At 45.4% G+C, this 19,635-nt stretch overlaps 1 protein-coding gene across 1 annotated transcript in view; it reads right to left on the bottom strand.

Annotated features, from left to right (window-relative positions):
- Positions 1-12,943: 12,943 nt before the first annotated feature.
- Positions 12,944-19,635, bottom strand: part of DPH2 (diphthamide biosynthesis 2) — a 32,566-nt gene continuing 25,874 nt past the window's right edge. Inside the window, exons 4-7 of the mRNA XM_030206583.1 lie at positions 19,401-19,621; positions 18,339-19,013; positions 17,737-17,919; positions 12,944-13,457 (exon numbers count right to left, since the gene is read on the bottom strand). Of these exons, the coding sequence (XP_030062443.1) occupies positions 13,312-13,457; positions 17,737-17,919; positions 18,339-19,013; positions 19,401-19,621 (1,225 nt within the window). The 3' untranslated portion in view covers positions 12,944-13,311. The remainder of the gene's footprint in view (positions 13,458-17,736; positions 17,920-18,338; positions 19,014-19,400; positions 19,622-19,635) is intronic.

The raw sequence follows: 19,635 nt of genomic DNA, 5'->3' as shown, positions 1-19,635 counted from the left end.
AGTCCTGGTCCAGGAAATGAACCCAGGTCCCTCCCACCTGGTGGTTCAGAGCACTACTCTGAGACCTACCAAGTCTCCCGCATTCAGTGGGAGTCTCCTGCTTTCACAGATCATCTCCTACTGGGGAGCCAAGTACACCCGCTCAGCATCTTTCATCAGCAACAGGAGATGCCTTAACAAGACATCACCTCCTACTGCCATGTGACCAGTCTAGTGATAACAGCTGCAAAATCTCACAGCTGTTGTTGTAAAACTGTTCCTGCAGCAGCAGAAAATGACATTTTAAGGTATCTCCTGCTTCGAGGTGGAGGCAGCTTGTTGGTGCTGTGATCATGGAATTGAGGTGTGCCAGCAGGTGGAGCCAGAAGGCAGCGTGGACAGGGCTGGGGGCATGTCCTAAAATCTCCCTCTCAAACATCAGGCACCCTTAGTAGCTCTATAAGCCACAGGGTCAGTCTAATAGACTTAACACTCAGGACTCAATTTTTTTTGCGGGGGGGGGGGGGGGGGGGGATTAAATGCTTTTATTGAAGAAATTCAATCAACATTCAACAGCATAATTCAATATATCAACCATTCCCCAATCCTGACCCTCCCATCCCCGTTCTCTCTCGATGTCAACCCCACAATATAAGGTAGTTCCCCCTACCCTCCTCAACATATACAGAATGCTAGCCTAGTGGTTAGTGCAGTGGACTTTGATCCTGGGGAACTGGGTTCAATTCCCACTGCAGCTCCTTGGGACTCTGGGCAAGTCACTTAACCCTCCATTATCCCAGGTACAAATAACTACCTGTATATACTATGTAAACTGCTTTGAATGTAGTTGCAAAAACCTCAGAAAGGTGGTATATCAAGTCCCATTTCCCTTTTCAGTAGGGCCCCCCGCTTCCCCTTCAGGTGATCTTCCCGAATGCCATGTCCTATATTTACCCCAAATCTTATGAAAGGAGTTCAATTGTTCATGCTTGGTGGCTGTCAGTTCCGCCATAAGGTGTAGATACTCCAACGTCTTGAGGTGGAGGGAAGCGCTGCTTTTTTCCGGGCTGCTGTAAATAACTGAATAGCCCACCTGTGATGTTCGATTTTTAGGTGCAGTAAGCAACGTTCTGCCCACATGGGGTACAGCATTCCCAATAGCTGCTGTGCCATGGAGACAATGTCCTGTCAATATTTCTGAACCGCAGGACACAACCACCATATATGATACATATCTCCTAGTTTCCTACACCGTCTCCAACATAAGCTTGTACCTACATGATACATATGAAACAATCGCTGTGGAGTATAATACCATCTATACAACATTTTATGCCCATTATAACACTCAAGATTCTATTAATAAAGTCAGAAAACAGTCAGGATTGAAATGATTCTACTAACGAAGAGAGGGTAATGATAGATATTTTGAGAACTCGCTGCTAAGGCTCATTAAGCAACAAGAAGGGTTCCTAGCAATGATGAAAATGCTGCCTTTCTAAACATTCACTGGCTTTTAGAAATCTGCTAGTTCCACCCAACTGCTTTGCTGCTATGATCATGAGATGGTTTGAGCTTTCCAAAGGCAAAGTCACAAAGCTTGCCCTCACAGCAGAGTTCACTTCATCATCTGATGCCCTGTGGATGGGTAAGAGGGAACTGACAGGAGCTGAAGTGTGCCCCCCTCCTTGGAGAAGAGAGCAATCAGCAGCACCTTGAGAAGAGCTAACTCCTAGGGTGCAGAAAATGGTTATGGGCTCATGTCAAGTGTCTCTTACATTCATCAGACCCTTCATCAAAGATGAAATGCTAAGTGATTTTACAAGGACTGTGCCCTTAGCACCTTCAAGCCTTACATTCAATCAAAGGCTGTTAAAACTCAGAGCCACCCAAAATTTAATTACAATTGCATTGTCAGCATTGAAAGCCTAAGACTGCTTCAGAGCAACTCTCATCAGTGGCTCCTTAATGAGGGCTGAGGATTGGCAAAGATTGATCTTTTTTAAAAGACATCTCACTTCTGACTTATCTCGCTTCTCCTGTTCCAAAGAAAACCATCAAATCAATGATTTATATTACACAATGTGGCATAAACCCAAAGCCCTCCTTCTCTGCAACATGTGCTGATTCATGCATTCACTTTCCTAATCCCTCTGGCTTCCCGACACAAAGAGTCACCTGAAAGATCCGCATTTCACTTGTTCCAGGGTGTGAGGGACACAGTGGTGGCATCCCTAGAAACACTCCCTCACTGAGGGTATAGTTTTGCCTTACAGCAGGTGGCGCTAAACCTGCTATGTCAGAGGGGTGGGGCTCAGGCAAGGAGGAAGTAAAATTCCCCAAGCCAGTTCAGGGAGGCCCCAAACACAGAGGATCCAAGGGTGGCAAGCAAGGCTGCAGTACCTGGGAAGAACCTTGGGGGGGGGGGGGGGGAAGAGTGGTCTTAGCACAGAGTGTTACCCTGTGACAGAGCATAGAAGTTTTTCTTACAACCTGGTAGACAGTGTGACTTGGGAAGTCAGTGAAAGTGGAACAGTAGGGATTCCAGAAGATACAAGGTAGTTGAGTTGCCAGGCGGAGGGGTGACCAAGCATGTGCTGTGAAGCAGGCCACGTGAGAGAAAGCTTGTGATCAGTGGCATACCAAGGGCAAGGCAGTGGGGGTGGTCCGCCCCAGGTGCAAATAAAAAGGGGGCGATCCGCTCCCACTGCTCCAGTCCCTCTATTTAGGTCGCTGATGCTGCCTCTTCTGGCTGGTCCCATGCCCTCTTCCAGCCTCCACCCATGCCGTGCTGCCACTGCTCCTCTGATCAGTCCTGCACCTTCCTCCAACAGTCTCCACCCCTGCTGGGCTGTCACCGCCATTGCTGCTGCTTCTCATCCCACAGACTAGCAGGGGTGGCAGTAAAGAAATAAAACTACCCATGGCTGCCGATCCCACCCCTTTGATGTCACTTCCAGTGCTGGAGCAGAGGCAGCAGCTACAGGTAGTGTATACCCTGCGAGCTTGATTTTTCTTTTTCTTTTTTTTTTGCTGCTGCTGATAGTTTGAAGCTGGAGCAGCAGCATGGGGGGATGGATCTGGTAAAAAGGATAGAGAGAGCAGACATGGAAGAGGCGAGAGGGCAGTGAATAGAAGGGGCAGAGAGACTGAGAGGGCACACAGCGGGAGGAAAGGAGAGAGAACAGATGGTGGATGGAAGATGGGGCAAAGAGAGAGGGAGGGCAGACCCTGGGTGGAAGGGAGAAAAGGGCAGATGATGGTGGAAAGGGCAGAGACAGTGGGACAGAAAGGACAGATGATGGATGGAAGGGGCAGAGAGAGAAAGAGAGGGACAGAAAGGGCAGATGGTGGATGGAAGGGGCAGAGAGAGCAAGGGCAGACCCTGGATGAATGGGAGAGAAAGGGCAAATGGTGGATGGAAGGGGCAGATAGAGATAGAGGGCGCAGACATTGTCTGGAAGGGAAAGAGAAGAGAGTAGATGAAAGGGGCAGAGATAAAGAAGGCAAACCCAGGATGGAAGCAAGAGAGAGGGAATACAGTGATTGGAAGGGGGAGAGAGGGGGCAGATGGTGGGTGGAATGGGCAGAGAGAGCAGATGCTGGATGGAAGGGGCAGAGAGGGCAGACATTAGATGGCAGACGCTGGACGGAGGGGGCAGACAGAGGGCAGACACTGGATTGCAGAGGCAAGGAGAGAGAGAAGGAAGATGCTGGATGGAAGGGAGAGAATGAAGAGACGATGAGGAAAGCAGAACCAGCAACAACAAAGATATATTTTTTTGCCTTAGGTTCAAGTACTATTGTAGCTGTGTTAATAAATGTTTATAAATAGAAAATGGAAATAAGAATATTTTATTGAACTAACTTTAATACATTTTGACTAACCTGAGGAAGGAGGTTTTGCCCTCTGAAAGCTAAATGTATTAATCCAATAAAATGGTATCTTATTTTCCTTATTTATTTCTATTTGTTAATTTGTGAAGAGGTGATTGGTATTTGTTAGTTGGTTTTTTTTTTTTTTTCAAATTTTCCCTGCTATCTTTATATTTTGCACAGTACTAGGGGATCTGCATCACTATCACTGTTTCTGTGGTGTTGCATTGTATGCAGACTCTGGCTTCTTAGGAGATCAGTTTAATTTTTGTCTAAATATTTCTATTTTTAGTTTATAGTTTATTTAAAATTTGCTATACTGCTAATGCTAACTAGCAGGTCTGAGCAGGTCTCAGCAGTTTACAATGATTAAAACCAGTTTGTGGTTACTTTTCTATAGTGGATTAGGGTGTATCTGTGCCTGTGAAAAGGACATGATTTTCTGCTGACTTGGTGCTTGTGACAAGTCTCAAAAAGGAGCAAGATTCCAGAATCCCTATGAAGGAAGTGACATCACCAACACGGATGGCTGCCTAAGCAGGGAGCTCTGTTGAGAGTCTGGCGTTTTTGCCTCTCTGAAGTGTATAACCGCCTCCTTCCCTCTCGAGAGATGCTCGATTGCAATGTGAGCAGGCTGCTGACCGACTGCGCTAGTGGATGTCGGTTAAGAATCGTAGCGTGGAGAACAAAATGCCAGCGAAACAAGAAGAGCAGCAGCCCGGCCACGGACCACGTGGTCTCACTAATGGGAGAGGAGCGAGAGCACGGCAGAACAACAGCTCGCCACGGAGAGCAGTGCATCAGGCGCTGGAGCAGAAGGTGTGGTGGCGGAGTATCTCAGGTGATCTGCACAACTGTTTGGTGGAAATTAAAACAGATTGCCTCTGTGAAACCTTAAATCAAGGAGGCAGTATAAGAAATTAAATCTAATTCAGCAGGTCTGGGAACCTGGATGGATCAGGTAGAGCAGTGCTTCCCAAGTCCAGCCCTGGAGTACCCCTTGCCAGTCAGGTTTTCAGGATATCCACAACCAAACCGGGTAGACACGGTGTCGCCCCTGGAGTTCGCCCCAAGGAGCACATCCTGCTCCTTGTGTACGCTCCTTTGGTGTATGCCCACAGCTCACACCACCATGGCGCAAGATGCCGCTAACAGCTTATTTAAGTAGTCTAGCAGCGGGAACTTCCCGTGATCAATAGCGGTCGGAGAGTGGAGAACCAGTAAGGTAGCAGCAGAGTGTAGAGTTTCAGCACAAAAATCCTTAGCCAAGTCAGAAGCGATGTGAGCTGCATCTGTACATGGAGATCGCCTCACGGTACTATGTAAGCCACATTGAGCCTGCAAATAGGTGGAAAAATGTGGGATACAAATGCAACAAATAAATAAATAAATAGAATACATAGCTATTTCTCTTGCTCCACCTCAGGGTCTGGCTTGGTTCTTAGGTGGTCTGGCACCACTTCATGACTGAAGACAGGGACTCAACTTTGTTAGCCGCAGGATTTCATCATCTCGGTCTGGGGTCAGTATCAGTGGGATGAGCACCTGAATGCTCAGCAGTGGAGTCTTCTCATTCCTCAGCACTTTGTTCAGGGTGTTCAGCTGTCCAGAAAGCAGTGCAAAGGTGTCGAGCACAGAGGGCCATGTGAGACATTCATACTCCTTCTCCAATTTACAGATGAATCTAGCCAGCGAGTTCTTCAGATCAGCTACTTGGATGATAAGAGCATCAACGGACAACTCTAGCTGCTTTTCTTCTCTATCGCCTTCTGTAAAGACTGACGCAAAGAAAGAATTCAGTTTCTCCACTATGACCTTGTCCTCCCTGAGTACCCCTTTTGCTCCTTCATGATATAATGATCCCATGGAATCCCTTGCAGGCTTTCTGCTTCTGATGTACCTGCATCCTCACAGTGAGACCTAATGGAGGCGCTCCCAATATCTGCTCTCTTCCCCTTTCTCTCACAAGTTCCGGCATTATTTCCTCTCCATCCCGCCCCAAGTCCAGCCTCTCTCACTCTTTGTGCTGTGCTCTGCAACCCGTGTCTGGTCATCTCTCTCTCTCTGCCCTCCCCCCACCTCCACTATGGTCCAGTGATTTCTCTGTCTCATTCCCCCCCCCCCTTTTTTTTCTACTTTCACCCCCTCCCCCTGGTTCTGGCATCTTTTACTCTCACTGCCCCCACCTTGCTTTAGGTTGCCAGCAGTGGCAGCGCTCCATAGGACCTGTCTCCGGCCAACTTGTGGAGCCTTTCCTCTGCCGCGTCCTGCTCCTACAATGCAACTTCCTGTTTCTGGTGGGTGGGACATGGCAGAGAAAAGGCCCCACAGGTTGGCCAGAGACAGGCTGTGTGGAGTGCTTCCACTGCTGGCAACCTGAGGCAAATTGGAGGGTTGGGGGGGAGGTGGAGTGAGAGATGAAGAAAAGGGAGGGGTGGGGAATGGAGAGAGGGAGAGAAATATTGCCGGGTGGCTGATCTCCTCTCCTTCAGCATGGAAAACCAGCTTATATACCTGCTATTATCCCCCTATCCTAGACCTCAGTTGAGTGTAAATTGTGCAGCTAGAGACGGTGTAGCTGGCGGGGGGTTCGAGGTGCTCCAGCATATAACTAAACTGGTATGACCGCCAAAATTCTGAGACATGCTAGGGAGCGCGTGAGCAATCACGCGGTTAAGATGGTGTCTGACCAGAGCTCTTTGGGATCCCAGGAGCCACCCATGGTTAAGCTACAGGAGGCAGCAATTAAGGAGATAATGAGAAATTTAGTAGACATTCTGGATGACAAGCTCTCTAAATTACATGCTGCAATGGATGAGCTAAAAGAACTACTACTCCTACTTATCATTTCTAAAGCGCTACTAGACGTACGCAGCGCTGTACACTTGAACATGAAGAGACAGTCCCTGCTCGACAGAGCTTACAATCTAATTAGGACAGACAAACAGGACAAACAAGAGATAAGGGAATATTAAAGTGAGGATGATAAAATAAGGGTTCTGAACAAAGTGAATAAGGGTTGGGAGTTAAAAGCAGCATCAAAAAGGTGGGCTTTTAGCTTAGATTTGAAGACGGCCAGAGATGGAGCTTGACGTACCGGCTCAGGAAGTCTATTCCAGGCATAAGGTGCAGCAAGATAAAAGGAACGGAGTCTGGAGTTAGCAGTGGAGGAGAAGGGTGCAGATAAGAGAGATTTACCCAGTGAACGGAGTTCCCGGGGAGGAATGTAGGGAGAGATGAGAAAGGAGAGGTACTGAGGAGCTGCAGAGTGAATGCATTTATAGGTCAATAAGAGGAGTTTGAACTGTATGCGGAAACGGATAGAAAGGCAGTGAAGTGACTTGAGGAGAGGGCTAATATGAGCATAACGACACTGGCGGAATATTAGTCGTGCAGCAGAATTTTGAACAGATTGAAGAGGAGAGAGATGGCTAAGTGGGAGACCTGTAAGAAGCAAGTTGCAATAGTCTAAGTGAGAGGTGATAAGAGTGTGGATGAGGGTTCTGGTAGTGTGCTCAGAAAGGAAAGGATGAATTTTGCTGATATTATAGAGGAAGAAACAACAGGTTTTAGCAGTCTGCTGAATACGTGCAGAGAAGAAGAGGGAGGAGTCGAAGATGACCCCAAGGTTACGAGCTGATGAGACAGGAAGGATGAGAGTGTTATCCACAGAAATAGAGAATGGGGGAGGAGGAGAGGTTGGTTTAGGGGGAAAGATGAGAAGCTCAGTCTTGGTCATGTTTAGTTTCAGATGGCGCTGAGACATCCAGGCAGCAATGTCAGACAGGCAGGCTGATACTTTGGCCTGGATTCCTGCTGAGATTTCTGGTGTGGAGAGGTAGATCTGGGAGTCATCAGCGTAAAGATGATACTGAAAACCATGGGATGAGATCAGAGTACCAAGGGAAGAAGTATAGATGGAGAAAAGAAGAGGTCCCAGGACAGATCCCTGAGGTACACCAACTGACAGTGGGATAGAAGTAGAGGAGGATCCACTAGAGTATACGCTAAAGGTACGCTGGGAGAGATAAGAAGAAAACCAGGAAAGAACAGAGCCCTGAAATCCAAGTGAGGACAGCGTATCAAGGAGTAGGCTGTGATCAACAGTGTCAAAAGCAGCAGACAGATCGAGAAGGATGAATATAGAATAGAGACCTTTGGAGGTATGGCAGCACAAAATGCCCGTATTCTGCAGGTGGAGGACAGAATTTCGATTCAGGAGAACCTTACCTCTGGCCTGTCCTCCCAAGTAGTGACGCTGGAGAAATGCTGCAAGCAGTTGAAGAGCGAGTTGATGATCAGGAAAATAGGAGCTGTCGCAATAATGTTTGGCTCGTTGGGCTTCCTGAGGGAATCAAAGAAAAAGAACTATGGGACTTGGTTGAGTTTTGGCTCCCACAGGAGCTAGGCCTGGATGTGGAGGGGCAGCACCTACACATTGAGAGAATACACCGCGTGGACGTGCTCCAAGAGCAGAATGCAAGGCCGCGTCCAGTGGTCGCTAGAAATGTTAACTATGCTGAAAAAGCCCAGCTCATGACCAAGTTTCGGCAACATAAAGAAGTGGTTTATCACAGATCCAAACTAATGCTGTTCCAGGACTTTTCACCGCATGTATCGGATCTGCGCAGGCGGCCATCGCCATATTGCTCCCAGCTGTTCAACAAGGGGATCATATTCTCTCTTCAGTATCCAGCAAAAGTTTGTGTGGTGCATGGGAACAGCATAGTTTTTATGGGAACTCCAGAAATCCTTTTTGGAGCGGCTTTCTTAAGAGGCTCATGGAGACTTGTTTTGCCTCACTTACTTGGTTTTGGTTTTTCTTTTTTGGGATGCAAATCCTGACCTTAGCGCTATTCTGTCCCTTGAGCAAGGAAAAGTGTTGATAATGGTGTTGACAATGGACCATCTGTTTTTTCAGCTTTTGATACTCGGAACTTTGACTTGCTACTTAGGAAATACCGGTCACCATAATTTGTTTCTGTGGTCATGCTTCCTACTGACTGAAATCGCATATCAGCTAAAGACTGTCTGCTAATGGTGTGTGAGCTGCGAACTGTCCCCAAACAATGGACTTACTGGCAGTATAGTGAGTAGGGACTTGCTTGCGGCCTATGTCTTGCAAGTTATATCTCTTTATCTTCTTTCAAAGTATTATATTAGTATTGCATAGATAAATGGGAGGTTTGGTGTAGGGAGGTGGGATGGCTAATATTGGTGGGGTAGGTGCAGCACTATGTGCTTGTGGGGGAGCTGTGGGGGGCTTAAGGGAGGTGTTTGGTATGAGTGTAAGAGGGCAGGGGAGTTGAATGTGTGGTTTGAAGTTCTTGTTTGCTGGGTGATTGGGGCTGTCAAGAGATGGGAGGATGGGATGAGAGGGTGGGGAACCATGGCTTCCTGTGTCTGGGGCTTCCTTTGTCGGGGGAATATACTTTCTTGTATTTTTGATCTACAGGTTTGGTTACTGCGTTCTTGGGGGCGATTTTGCTGGGATGCCACCCCTCAGAACCATTTTAGGTTTTTTGGCTATAGGGTCAATGTGCTCTGGTGATGGGATGGGTAGTCTAAAGGTAGCCACTCTTAATGCTGACGGCATACACTCGCCTGTAAAGCGCACAAAGATTCTCCAGTATAGCAGGCGCCAAAAAACAGATGTTTTACTGCTCCAAGAGACTCACCTCTCAAACTCTGAGCACTGTAAGTTGAAAAAAGCTTGGGTGGGAGAGTTAGCTTTTGCCTCCTATAATAGGCAACAAGGAGTGGCCGTTCTTATTCACAAATCTCTAGACTATAAACATAGGGTCATACAAGATCCAGAAGGCCGCTATGTAATATGGCTGGGAAGTCTCCAAGGGGTTCACATGGCTCTGTGTTCGATATATGTCCCAACTGTGTACTCCCACAAGTTTTTTTTCCATGCTGCTGGCATCTTTGGCCCCATTGAATGAATATAAGCTTGTGCTCGGGGGTGATTTTAACATTACAGCTGACCCTTTGATTGACTGTAAACCTCCCAAAGCCAGGATGAAGGAGATGGATGGGAAAGGCATTAACTTCCTTATGCGAGAATTGGATCTGCTAGATATCTGGCAGACTTTGAATCCAGATGACCATGATTACACTTTTACTCCCATGTACACAAGGTACATGATAGGCTGGACTACATTTTAATCTCCTCTTCGCTCCTATCATCAGTGCAGGCTTCTGGGATAGATCAGGGGGCCATTTCAGATCATAATCTGGTGAGTGGACTTGGGCCTGGGTCGGGATTCCCGGCACACAGGCTGGCGCTTGAACTCTACACAAAATTAAAACGCATATTCAAAAGCATGGATTAATCTAACAAAGCCAACATAGATTTAGTGAAGGGAAATCTTGCCTCACCAATTTATTACATTTCTTTAAAGGGGTGAACAAACATATGGCTAAAGGTAAGCCGGTCGATATTGTGTATCTGGATTTTCAGAAGGCATTTGACAAAATACCTCATGAAAGACTCCAGAGGAAATTGGAGAGTCATGGGATAGGGGGTAGTGGATTAAAAACTGGTTAAAAGATAGAAAACAGAGAGTATGGTTAAATGGTCAGTATTCTCAATGGAAAAAGGTAGTTAGTGGGGTTCCCCAGGGGTCTGTGCTGGGATCTCTGCTTTTTAACATATTTATAAATGACTTAGAGATGGGAGTAACTAGTGAAGTCATTACATTTGCTGACGACACAAAGTTATTCAAAGTAGTTAAACTGCGGGATGATTGTGAAAAATTACAAGAGGACCTTACAAGACTGGGAAACTGGGCGTCTAAATGGCAGATGACGTTTAATTTGAGCAAGTGCAAAGTGATGCATGTGGGAAAGAGGAACCCGAATTATAGCTACATCATGCAAGGTTCCACATTAGGAGTCACCAACCAAGAAAGGGATCTAGGTGTCGTCGTTAGTATCACTGCCTTCAGTTCTGTTTATCTCTATCTCCACTTGCTGGTAGATGGACATAACCCTGAATGGCTCCATGAACTGGGAACGCCTTCAACGGATGCAGAGTACTGGCCATCTTAGGGTTAAAAGCCTGAGAAGCGGCAACCTCCAGATCTGCAATATTTAAGACTTCTAGGGCCTATGAAATAAAGGATGGCAATTCTTCCTTATGGAAAAGCCACACCGTCGAGGGGTCATCCACCTGATCAGGTAGAAGTTCACCTTCCACCACATCTTCTAAGCCCGCCTGTCTCCAAGATTCCTCCAAAGGAGCCACCAGAGACACGGCTGTCGCTACAGGAACTAAGAACCCCTCCTCAGAGACTGAAAAAATCCATCTCCTCTTAAGGGGAAGAAACCAGCAAACCCCCATCCACCCTGGAGCCTGCAGAAGTCTCAAGAGAGGAGGCTGAGATCAAATGGGGGAGGGTCCGTTTAAAGATGTAGGCCAGGTGCATCATTAATACAAATTCGGGGGAGAAAAAGTCCCCTGAATTAGAAAACGGTGCAGTCACCCCAATACTAGGAGTAGCAGCTGCCCCAAAACCCCCCTCCCCGGGATGTCTCTGTCCAAGGGGGTAGGAGCGCAGCCAGCAACCATTACAGACACTCTAAAATTGCATGCAGCCCCTGCGGCTCAGCGTGGGAAATCGTGCTCTCTGGTGAACTGAAAGGCCCATCTCCCCCATTTAGATCAGTGCATTCAGAACTACACAGTCCTGCCTCCGAATGTCGCTTCCCACAGCGGGAACAGTATTTTACAGTTTCCGCCGCCATAACCGCCCGGAGAGAACCAGCAAAGTCCGTACTTACCACCCACTGAGCACAGCAGCTGAAGGACCTCCCAGGGGAGAGCCGAGGAAAAACGCACCGGCTCTCTCTAACTGGCAGCACTCTGACAGGCACAGAAATGCTCCTTTCACTCCCCCCCCTTTTTTATACTAAATCTTTTGGTTCTCCTTTTTTTTATATATAGTGACGAGGGAGGAAGGAAGTCTGAGCAGCTTAAGAAAAAAAAAAAAAAAAAAAAAAAAAAACCTGGAAAGAGGGAGGTAAGGGATGAGGCAGGGACTCCAATCAAGTATGCCTCCAAAGTCAACACCCTCAGTCAGACACCCCCTGGGTCAACTGGCCACTGGCCCAGGAGCACCCTCAGGAGCCCTGAATCCAGGAGCTGGATAGAAGCAATCCACCACCTGCTGGAGATTGAGATATACCAACTGATGCAGGGGCTGGCCGTCTTGTTATCACTGCCTTCAGTTCTGTTTTTCTCTATCTCCACATCCTGGTAGACGGACATAACCCACCAGTTCCTGGATTCATCTGCAGCAGGTGCTAAGGAAATAGTTATTATGAGTACCATATTTGTGAGCGGGGGAGACATCCATGTTGCTTGGCTTCCTCAAAAACAGCAACCAATGTAGCCACAGTGTCCTAAAGGTTTACAGACTTCTACGGGGAGACCATCAGAGCCAGGTGCTGTATTACTAGTCAGCTGTCCTATTGCTTTTGTCATATTTTCCCCTCTTAACAAGGCACTGAGCATATTAAGGTCCTCCTCCTTTAATGTAGGAAGCTGTGTGGAGTAGAAAAACTTGCACATCTCCTGTTTAACTCCATATTTCCTTTGGTAGAACCTTTTATAATAACAAATATATAACTGATTCCTGCATTGGAGCTATAGTCAGTTTTGAAATTCTGCACATATGGAATAAGTGCTGACCCCTCACTGTCCTAATTAAGTGCTCAAAATAAGTTACATTACATTAGCCATTTCTATCCCACATTAACCATAAAGTTCAATGTGGCTTATTCTTGTTTGCTATACAACAAGGCTTTTTTGTGTTCTTTGATGTAGAAGCTCATTAAATGCATGCTATTGCTCCCTAGTAGTTGGCATTAATTTCTTTTCCCTTTTTAATCTTGCATGTCTCAGGTCCTGCTAAGATGACTGATTTAGTTTCTTTCTTCTAAATTTCATATATGAAATTATCCCCCCCCCCCCCCCCACCACCACCAAATGACATCTTTAGCTGTTTCCCAGAAGAGTCCTAAGGTTCACATGTCGATTATTAATGGTATACCCCTCCCATTTCAGTAACAAGAATTTTTAAAATCATCTTTATTGAATCAAGATCCAAGTTACAGTTCAACAGTTTCCAGTAACAATATTCCAGCAGAAGATAAAGCACAGCAAATGAACACTTTACAAATATTTGTGCTCCCCACTCCCCTTTAATAGCTTCACAATAACACAAGGGCATAACCACCACAAAGTGGAGACATGTCAACGGCTAAGAACAACTCTTGCTGCCTGTCCACTGTCTGCCATGCTCTGTGCTCCTCATTTGCTGTTTTTGCTGCACTGCAGTTTTTACCTCTGTTGTCATACATCAGTAAGTTCTATCAGTCTCCTTTTCCACTTCAGAAGAAAGTGACAGCGGATTAAGGAACCATCAACACGTCACCACCTGCACTTCTTTATAAAACATCCTGGTTGCTACTGTTGCAGACCTCATCCTCATAGGCAATAGCGATCCCGCGTCTTCCCTCCACAGCCTTTGTCACAGGGGTCTCCCCAAGCCGACGCTCCAAACCCTTCCAACTTCGAGAGCCCAAGAAGGAGGCTAAAGGAGAAAAAAAGATGAGAATGGAAGACACTCCTTTATAATTACTGCCCTATTAAGCTAGGTTAGCACTCTGCACATGTATTCAGCAGACCTGCATTCACACACACAAAGTAAGAACACCAAGCAGCTGCCCAAAGACCATGAAGGAACAGTCACTCTATGGAGCAGGAGGGCGAGACACTTGGTTGCCCAAAAATGATTATGGCCTTATTTGAGAGTGATAATCAGGATTCAGGTGAATCTTTAAGGCAGATCTCTCAGATTCAAGGTATAAGCGTCAGGTGAAGAGCTGCAAGAGTGCTAGTTATACACATTCTCTCAAAAGAAGGCCTATTTGGCAGGATGCTCTGCCACTCCGAACTGCCCTGTCATTTCTATGATAATACTTTAGCTCACACATTCTGGCAGTGCAATTTTATATAAATGTATTGGGTAAAAATTACCAGGTTATCTGGGGAGTATTAAAAGCCATGGGGATCCTGTTTAATTATTCTCCACATTATGGGATCTTTGGGAAAGATGCTCAATTACTGCTTAGTAAAGCACATATTGTGGGGAAAAATGCATACTGCTTTATTAGCTGCAATGTAGTCCACCTTCCTTTTTAGCACTGGTGGAATAAGCGACATGCATTAATGCTGTGGGAATTGAGAGATGCTTGCAAATCCCCTAAGAAACAAAAAATGTTTTTGAGACTCTGGAAGAGGTATATCAAATCCTTGTCTTCTCAAGCCTGGAGTATGGTGTTAAACAGTAGTGGATGACTGGAATTTTTTGAAACACTGGAGGCTACAAGGGAGGAGGTATGTGTTCTACTTGAGTGGGATGGAGAGAGGATGATGGTTATAAGTGCCAAAACCTTCATTCATCTGGTATTCTTGGGTGGTACACATTGTCTATACAATATATTGTTGTGTGTGGGAAGGGGAGGCAGGGAGGGTTGAAGGATATATATATTGCTGAAAAAAATTACATGTTTTGAATCTTTTATATTATTGCACTTCTTAATAAACAGACTTTGAAATAAAATCAAGCACAGTACCGGAAGATTGGAGGGTAGCCAATGTAACGTCAGTTTTTAAAAAGGGTTCCAGAGGTGATCCAGGAAATTATAGACCAGTCAGAGCCTGATGTCGATGTCAGGCAAAATGGTGTGGACTATTATAAAGAACAAAATTAAAGAGAATATTCAAAAGCATGGATTAATGAGACAAAGCCAACATGGATTTAGTGAAGAGAAATCTTGCCTCACCAATCTACTACATTTCTTTGAAGGGGTGAATAAGCATGTGGATAAAGGTGAGCCAGTCAATATTGTGTATCTGGATTTTCAAAAGGCATTTGACAAAGTACTTAATGAAAGGATCCTGAGGAAATTAGAAAGTCATGGGATAGGAGGCAATGTTCTATTGTGGATTATAAAACGGTTAATAGATAGAAAACAAACAGTAGGGTTTCATGGTCAGTATTCTCAATGGAGAAGGGTAGATAGTGGGGGTCTGCAGAGGTCTGTGATAGGACCACTGCTTTTTAACATTTATAAATGATCTAGAGACGGGACTGATGACACAAACTTATTCAAAGTTGTTAAATCACAAGAGGATTGTGAAAAATTGCAAGACCTTATGAGACTGGAGATCCAATGCGAGTAAGTACAAAGTAATTTATCTGGGAAAGAGGAACCCAAACTATACCTACATGATGCAAGGTTCCACATTAAGAATCACCGCCCAGAAAAAAAGATTTAGGTGTTATTATTTGTGATACATTGAAACCCTCTGCTCAGTGTGCAGTGTCATCTAAGAAAACAAATAAGAATGTTAGGAATTATTAGGAAAAGAATGGAAAGCAAAAATGAGAATGATTTATAATGCCTTTGTATCACTCCATAGTGTGACCACACTTTGAATACCATGTGCAGTTCTGGTCACCACATCTCAAAAAAAGATATAGCAGAATAAGAAAAGGTACAGAGAAGGGCAACAAAAATGATAAAAGGGATGGGACGACTTCCCTATGAGTTAAGGCTAAAGCGGCTAGGGCTCTTCAGCCTGGAGAAGAGACGGCTGTAATGTAATGTAATATGGCTCTTGTATTACACTAACTCCCACAAAAAGTGGTTCAAAGCAGTAACAATATAAAGATATATTACAAAATTAACCTAAAAATGTCTTAAATAAGTTTTCAAATCTTTAAGAACCCAGAGAACACAGAACTGATGGAAAGAGAGAGCCAAAAATGAGGAACTTGATAAAAGTATCCTCAAACTAGCGTTCGTATCTAACTCCTGAAAAAGAAGGGAGAAACAAGCAAAATGGATATCTAGTTCTATTAAAGCTGTAGGAAATTAAAGAAAAATTAATATAAGCCGGAACGAGATCATCAAACATTTTAAATATTATACAAATAGCTACTAAGTAGTCAATTTAAAACAAATCGAAGAAAATATTTTTTCACTCAATGTGTAATTAAACTCTGGAATTTGTTGCTAGAGAATGTGGTAAAAGCAGTTAGCTTAGCATGATTTTAAAAAGGTTTGGATAATTTCCTAAAAGAAAAGTCCATAAGTCATTATTAAAACGGACTTGGGAAAATCCACTGTTATTTCTAAGATAAGCAGCATAAAATCTTCTGCCCAGTGGGCGGTGGCAGCCAAAAACCGCAAACAGGATGCTAGAAATTATTAGGGAAGGGATGGTAAATAAGACCAAGAATACTATAATGCCTCTGTATCTCTCCCATGGTGCGATCTGACCTTGAGTATTGAATTCAGTTCTGGTTGTCGTATCTCAGAAAAGATATGGTTAGAAAAGGTTCAAAGAAGAGCGACCAAAATGGTAAAAGGGATGGAACTCCTCTCATATAAGGAAAGGCTAAAAAGGTTAGGGCTCTTCAGCTTGGAAAAGAGAAGGCTGAGGGGTGAGATATGATCGAGATCCACAAAATCCTGAGAGGTGTAGAAGAGTAGAAGTAAATCAATTTTTATGCTTTCACAAAATACAAAGACACGGGGACACTCAATGAAGTTACATGAAAATACCTTTAAAACAAAGAAGAAATATGTTTTCATTCAACTAATAGTTAAGCTCTGGAACTCATTGCTACAGGATGTGGTAACAGTGGTTATCATATCTGGGTTTAAAAAAGGTGTGGACAAATTCCTGAAGGAAAGGCCATAGTCTCCTATTCAGATCGACATGGGGGAAGCCACTGCTTGCCCTGGGACTGAATGTTACTACTATTTGGGTTTCTGTCAGGTATTGGTGGCCTGGATTGTCCACTGTTGGAAACAGGATATTGAGCTAAATGGTCTCAGTATGGGGGAGGGGGGGGATTCTGTTTTACTTTTCTGGGATCTTGCCAAGTACTTGTGACCTGGATTGGCCACTACTGGAAACAGGATACTAGGCTTGATGGACCTTCGGTCTGTCCCAGTATGGCAACGCTTATGTTCTTATGAGTCTTGAAGAGAAGGTAGGAGTATAAAAGTTCAGCAATGAAAATACCCAGCAGGATGTGCTATAGAAAAAGTTGCAGGAACATTGGGGGAACTCACATCACCAGACATTCCACTTCCTTCAAGAAAGTAGCACTGTAGGGAATGGCACAAGTGCATGACTAATGAAGAAGTTTACTTCTCCTACAGTCCCTAACCTCTCCCAGCAGGAAGCACCACAGGGAACAGTGCAGGAACAATAGGAACTTCAGGAGATCACAGCTCCTCAACTTCCCAGCCTCTGTAATATGGTGCTGTAGAGAATGACACAAAAGCACAGCTGTGTGGGAGCCCTCAACTCTTGCAGCACCAATGGTGCAGAAGTGTTGACTGTGGGAGAAGTTAATCTTCCTGTGGTCCCAGCCTCTCCCTGCAGGAGGCACTTTAGTGAACAGTGGAGAGTTGGCAGAAGGGAGAAATTCACAAGTCAGGGAATACTGCAGTAGCACTGGCTGTAGGGGGATCTCACAGCTCCTTTTCTTGTATGAGTGGCTGGAAGTGCTGGACAATGCAACAGTGATGGCATACCTCAACATGCAAGCTGGCACCTGGCACACAGCAGTGACTCTGGAGATATGCAGGAAGCAGCACTAGAGGAAGCTATGCAGGAACATGGTGGCTGAAGGAATGGGCTTTTGTATTCCAGTCCTACCCAGCAGGAGGCACTGTAGGGTATAGTACACAATCATTGGCTTTGGAGGAAGATCACAGCACCTGATGTAGGGTTAGGATGTGAGCCTGGCTCTCAAGACTAGTACTGTACTTTAAAATAGTTCTTACCAGCAAGTCCTTTCTCTGCCAGCGTTCCGTCACTTCTGTGTGCCAGTGAGGTACAGGCCGGATCCTCTACAGCCTGTGTTTGAGAGAGATGAGTCAAACGCAGCTCCCCCGTGATTAGAGAGACATCAGGAACTTCCCTGTCTGTGGCATTTCCAATGGGAAATTCTACAAAAGAACGTCCACCTGCAAAAGAATCACCAGGTTAAAATGTACTAGATACTTCTACTCAGAGCTCATTTGAACTGCCTGCTTTCACCATTCTGCCTTCTACACACCTCCTTTTCTACCTGCTGGAACTGTAAGTTCATTCTATTAGCTAAGGCTCTTCTTACACAACTGTCTTCAGTCCTAGCCTTTCCCAGCAAGAGGTGCTAGGTGTGAGAAAGCTCACAATTCTGTAGCCTAGTCTCTCTCTGCAAGAGGTGCTGCACAGAATGGTGCATAAGTATGGGATGTGAGAATCATTACTAGCTCCTGCATTCCAAAGCGCTCCTGGCATGAAGCACTTTAGGGAGCGTGTAGGAGCATAAGATGGAGTTCACAGCCTCCTCCAGCAAAATGTAATCTAAAGGATGCCATAAGAATGCACTGGAGTCAGTTACCTGGCAACAAGTCCCTGTAGTCAGTCACATATTGGCCTGTCCACTCCCACGCTGTGTTGCAAGCCATGTCCATTTCATAGGGTGTGACCACAGGCCGGTAGAAGTCACTGGAGTCCAGCAGGGAGTTCTCAGGACAGGCCACCAGCACAAAGATGTCCACCTCCAGGAAGTTGGCCAGTTTAGCTGTGTTCAGTTTGCCCATGACAAAGGTATAGCTCTTCTTGCCTGCTCTGCGAATCCTGTCCCTCAAATGCTGAATTATGGAGAGGTAATCAACCACACCCAGAGTGCCCACTAGAATGCCCACGACTTTGGCATCACGTGCCAACTCTATCAAATAAAAGCGTTTCATGAGGGCTCTGTTCACGTTCAGAGTTTCGTGTCTCCCCTCCCCTGTATGAGGGTTAAAGGTGGAGAAGGCACACTGGTTCCAGATCATCATGAAGTTGGTCAGGGTGGGGCTCTCCCCCCCAATGTAGAACATGCCATAAGCCCCTATCCCTAAATACTTATCAATAGCAAACTGGCGCCCAAATTTCACCACTTCCACCTCATCAGAGGTCACACGGGAGTTGCTGTCACCAGTACTGGAGATGCAGGTCGACGTGCCATCCAAAACTATGCTGGAGAAGGAAACGTGGGGATAGTCTGGACAAAGCAATGATTTCAGAACTCCTGTAGAGAAAGAAAGCCAAAAATATCTGTATCTGTGCTACCACCAGATCTCATGGATCTGTCACACCCACCAATAATTATATTAAAAGATATGAACTGACATAGGTAAGCACTAAATGAGACACATAAGGCAAGATGAACATGACAAATAAAATGTTTCAGATACAAGTATTAATTCTCAACAGAATTAAACAACTTTTCTAGAAACATCAGTTTTACCATAGTTCTTTGTTCTCAGTATAATGCCCATTATTTGGGCTCAAATCCAGCATTGGAAGTGAAGGGATTTCCTCAATTTGTCCCCTCTTCGACAATTCCCCTCTTTGTCTTTGACCCCAACTTCCTTCTTTCTATACAGATAGACTGTCCTGTATTACTGTTTCTCACCTATGATGTAGTGGTACACCACATCACACAGCACCACCACGTGGCATGCCGGGTCAGGGTATAGCTTCCGAAATGCAGCCACACAACTCTTCACATCTACAGATTTGCGTCCAAAGACGTACATGATGGGTAGCCTGGTGCAGGGGCTGAGACATGCCCGTCCATAATGTACCACAGCATCAGCTCCTACGTGTTCTGCGGCCACCTCATCTACGCAGCAGCTGTAAGGGAGACA

The sequence above is a fragment of the Microcaecilia unicolor genome, chromosome 6 (genome assembly GCF_901765095.1).
Source record: "Microcaecilia unicolor chromosome 6, aMicUni1.1, whole genome shotgun sequence".
In the NCBI taxonomy this organism is placed as follows: Eukaryota; Metazoa; Chordata; class Amphibia; order Gymnophiona; family Siphonopidae; genus Microcaecilia; species Microcaecilia unicolor.
This window is presented reverse-complemented; position numbering and strand designations above follow the sequence as displayed.